The 4,103-nt window shown below is 47.7% G+C and overlaps 1 protein-coding gene across 1 annotated transcript in view; it reads right to left on the reverse strand.

Annotated features, from left to right (window-relative positions):
- Positions 1 to 4,103, reverse strand: part of LOC103383056 (oxysterol binding protein-like 8) — a 15,994-nt gene that overhangs the window by 7,112 nt on the left and 4,779 nt on the right. Inside the window, exons 7-17 of the mRNA XM_017034625.2 lie at positions 3,214 to 3,376; positions 2,914 to 3,139; positions 2,263 to 2,447; positions 2,089 to 2,170; positions 1,893 to 1,991; positions 1,442 to 1,538; positions 1,234 to 1,332; positions 1,024 to 1,121; positions 792 to 881; positions 356 to 492; positions 60 to 245 (exon numbers count right to left, since the gene is read on the reverse strand). Coding sequence (XP_016890114.1) covers positions 60 to 245; positions 356 to 492; positions 792 to 881; positions 1,024 to 1,121; positions 1,234 to 1,332; positions 1,442 to 1,538; positions 1,893 to 1,991; positions 2,089 to 2,170; positions 2,263 to 2,447; positions 2,914 to 3,139; positions 3,214 to 3,376 — 1,462 coding nt within the window. The remainder of the gene's footprint in view (positions 1 to 59; positions 246 to 355; positions 493 to 791; positions 882 to 1,023; positions 1,122 to 1,233; positions 1,333 to 1,441; positions 1,539 to 1,892; positions 1,992 to 2,088; positions 2,171 to 2,262; positions 2,448 to 2,913; positions 3,140 to 3,213; positions 3,377 to 4,103) is intronic.

Consider the following 4,103-nt stretch of genomic DNA (forward strand, 5'->3'; position numbering starts at 1 on the left):
ACTCACAGTCCTGTAGTAGTTGCTTCTCTTCTCTGGCAGCAGGGGGCGACCTCACTCACTCAGCGTATCTGTAGTGCCACTCCCCAGTGACAGGGTCCTGTTCAAACAGGGCCGGGATCCAGTCCTCGCACTTGGCCTTCCTCTCCCGGGCCGACTTCCTCTGGGCCTCCTCCAGGATGAACTTCTCGTTGGTGGCGTCCGTTTGGTCCTTGTTGTTGATGGCCCGGGTCACGTGCTGCCACAGTCTGAGGGACAGGCAAAAGGTCAAGGTCAAGGTCAACATGCATGACCTCAGGTGAAGAAGCTCCGATCAGAACCGGAACGTTTCGTCGGTGTTCTCCGTGTCAAAGATCACCTCTCGGACTCAAACTCTCCCTGCTCCTCCGGAGGAACGGTGCAGCGCGTCAGTCGACTCTGTCTCAGTTCTGGCGTTGGGTTCCAGAACGTGTCCATGGTCCCGGTCTTCTTGTCATTGATGAAGATCTCACTGTCCTGTAGGTGGCGTCAGAATCATAGTTAGTGTTGTTGATCCACGTGAAACAGTTTTAGTTTCTCACATTCAGACCACTAGGTGTCACTGTGACGTGTCCTTATCAGCTGTTTTTTTTTACAAAGGCGTGGATAGAGAAGGGGGGGAGGGGTCGGGGGGGGGACTGATACCCTGATAGAAGACGAAACCTGTTGAAGGTTCAACTACTCCTGGATTGTCAGGATATAAAAAACTTCAAGACGAGAACGTTAGTGTCGACTGACAGAAGGTGAAATGAAAAAAACCAAAAATAAAACTGTACCCAGTGTCCTTCCAGTGTGGCCAACACCTCCTTCCCCAGCTTTATCTTCCCAGAGATCTGATTCAAGTTGTCACTGCTGCCCAGGAACGGCTGTTGGACAGAAGGAAGAAGAAGGAAGAAGAAGGACGGAGGGAGAGAGAGGAGGCGTTACCAGGAGGCGTCACCAGGTGGCGTCACAGTGAACGCGGTGAGTCTTTGTTCTCCGACTCTCCTGGAGAACGTGTGGTTCTACCTTCAGTTTGAACTCCAGCTGAGCGCTGTAGCCCGTCTTCTCACAGGTGATGGTGATCTGCCCCCCCAGCTCCAGAGTCATGGTGCCGTAGAGGATACCTGGGGGAGACGGAGGAAACGACCAATCAGCACAGAGAGCTGAGACAACGTCCTTCAACACCAACAGGTCAGATTACACAGAATAATCCGGATTACCAACCCGTCCTCTCACCTTTACAGTGGGCGTAGGGCATGTTCATGACGTAGTCCTCCCCTCGGTTGAGGAAGGTGAGCCGAGCCTCCCCGTCCAAAATGGCCGACAGGGAGTTTCCTACAACAGGAACCACGTGGTCAGAGCAGCGGGGAAACAGAACCGCCGCTGACGGAGGTCGAGGTCACGTGACCTTTACTACGATGCTACGTGGGCGGTGCGTTCTTACCGTAGAACTTGGACTTGGCCAGGATGCTGCCACTGAGGCAGAACCCGTCCTTCCTGTTGCTGACGTAGAAGGCTGAGACAGGAGGATGATGGGAAACCTGGGGACGCAGAGTGAACATGTGACCTGGGTGTGAAGTCATCAACACCAACCAAACACTGAGTTATGATGATGAAGATGATGATGATGAAGATGTAGAAGACTTCAGACAGAAGTCACTGATTATCAGAGAGAACAAAACGTTTTATTTTGAAAAGTCAGTGGATTCCTTCCCTTTCACTAAAGTCTCTGAACACCTGTCAAAATAAGAGTTTATACAAAAACTGAAAATGTCCATAAATGAGACGGAAGACTTTAAGACTTTGACCTTCAAATAAAGAATGTTGACTCTAACCCACAGGTCCGTCACCACCGTGTTATTTTGTGGTGTTTGAACCTTGAACTCTCAGCTCACCTGCTCGGCGATGTAGAAGGTCTTACTGTTGGTCCTCTGGTGGAGCCACAGGCAGCGGAACGTCTCTCCGATGATGGGGTTGTAGGGTTTCTTCAACCCCTGTGAACCGACACACAGTACCATGAAGTACAGAAGTACGTGGAATACACAACAACAGAGTAACAAACGCCCCAGAGCACCAGTGACCTCTACTGACCTTTGGCTTTTTGTAAAACCCTGAAATGTACCACTTCACCACCTTCTTCATGCGGTTGTAGGCGTTTTCTTCGACGGCAGCACTGAGGAGACAGCAGAAGAAGAACGCACCACTGTCACTGGACCATCCGTCCATCTGGTCTGATTTCAGACTCGACCCGGAGGTCGTTCTTACTCTGACAGGAAGTCCGCGTGGAAGTAGTAATCTGACAGTTTGTCCAGGAAGGACCTGGGCTCCAGGATGAAGGTGGGCAGCACCACCTTGGACAGGTCCATCCCCGGCCGGACCTGCTTCAGCAAAGTCCAGATCAGAGATTTGTTCTCCTCCGACACCGTCTCTGTCTGGGCCTCCTCGCCAGCCTGGTGACACACAGTGGACAAGAGTGGAATTACACCGCTGCTGATGACAGACTGGAGTTTCTCATTTTAATTATTCAGTTTCCTTTTCCAGGAAAAATATCAGTTTTTTTTAATCAGTGTGAGAGATTTTAAAATAGTCACATTAGGACAAACGGTCCCTAAAAAGACATTTGTTTTGGATTAAAATCACCGTTAATCCCTGCTGACATTTTCAACATCCTGTCTTTGTCCAGACAGATTATCTGGCTTTCTAAAAAAACCCCCCCCAAAAAAAACCATCTGAACAAACTGAACTCTGTGGAGAAAACCCCAAAAAAAAACATCTGAACAAACTGAACTCTGTGGAGACGACACAGAGGACGCAGTATATCACAGTATATCACAGTATTTCACAGTACATCGTATCAGTATCAGTATTGACAGATTCCTGCCACTACACCCCCTAGTGTCCAGACTGTGTTCCTACCTCCCCCAGCTCCTCGTGGGACTGTTCCAGGTACGGTGTCTCCCACAGTTGGTCGTTAGAGTCCAGGTCGATGTAGGAGTCTTCCTGACGCTCCGAGGTGTCACTGTCGCTCTCCTCACTCTTCTCCAGACCTTCTGGGTCAGACTCCTCGTGGTCCGGCTCTCCTTCTCGGTCCGACTTGTCCGAGTACAGGTCCGGGTCCTTCAGATGGTCGCTGTCGTTGAACCTGAGAGAAACAAAGACGTGGAGTTTAACCGTGAAGAAGGAAGTGACGGAGACAGAACGTCACGCTCCACTCACTGGAACCCGTGGATGTTGTGGGCGCGGAGAAGGCTGTAGAAGTTGATGTGTTCTCCTCCTGCAGCTACGGAGCTCACGTCCTCCTTCCCCTCACGGATCATGGTCCTCTTCAACAGGCTGGAGCACTTCAGGGCCAGCTCCAGGGCGTCCATCCAGCACCGGCCTGATCATCATCATCATCATCATCATCATCATCATCATCATCATCATCATCATCATCATCATCATCATCATCATCATCATCATCATCATCATCATCATCATCATCATCATCATCATCATCATCATCATCATCATCATCATCATCATCATCATCATCATCATCATCATCATTATTTACATGGAGTTTTGTCAAAACTTCTGGAATCCAAGGTTAGGATGTTTCTAAAATCAGATGTATCTAGTGTGTACTTAACGAGTATTTAATTATTATAAGAAGTGAGGTTTTTTTTACACAAACCCATGATATATAAAATAACCACTTTTAAATATGTATTTTAACAATAAAAAAAACTTGTCAGAAAACTGTCAAAATATAAATGATTAAAATGGAGAAGTTATAACTGACACCATTTTTACTGTAGTTTCTGCTGAAGAGTTTCAGCACCATGGAGAGAGACTCCACAACAGGGAACGAAAAGTTTAAATTTTCAGCACCACGGACAGAGACAGATTTTCTATACTATGAAAGTCTGCAGAGTTTGTGGTCTTTAAGAGCGACTGACCCAGGGTCAGTATTCAGGTCTGGACTGAAGTACTACTACTACTACTACTACTACTACTACTACTACTACTAATACTACTTCAACTTCACTGTACGTCCATTTGAGGATTTAAAAAATAGATAAAAACTGTTCTTTAAAGAAGTAAATAAATGTGTTGAGATAAAG

The sequence above is a fragment of the Cynoglossus semilaevis genome, chromosome 8 (assembly GCF_000523025.1).
Source record: "Cynoglossus semilaevis isolate Cse_v1.0 chromosome 8, Cse_v1.0, whole genome shotgun sequence".
NCBI classification, from domain to species: Eukaryota; Metazoa; Chordata; class Actinopteri; order Pleuronectiformes; family Cynoglossidae; genus Cynoglossus; species Cynoglossus semilaevis.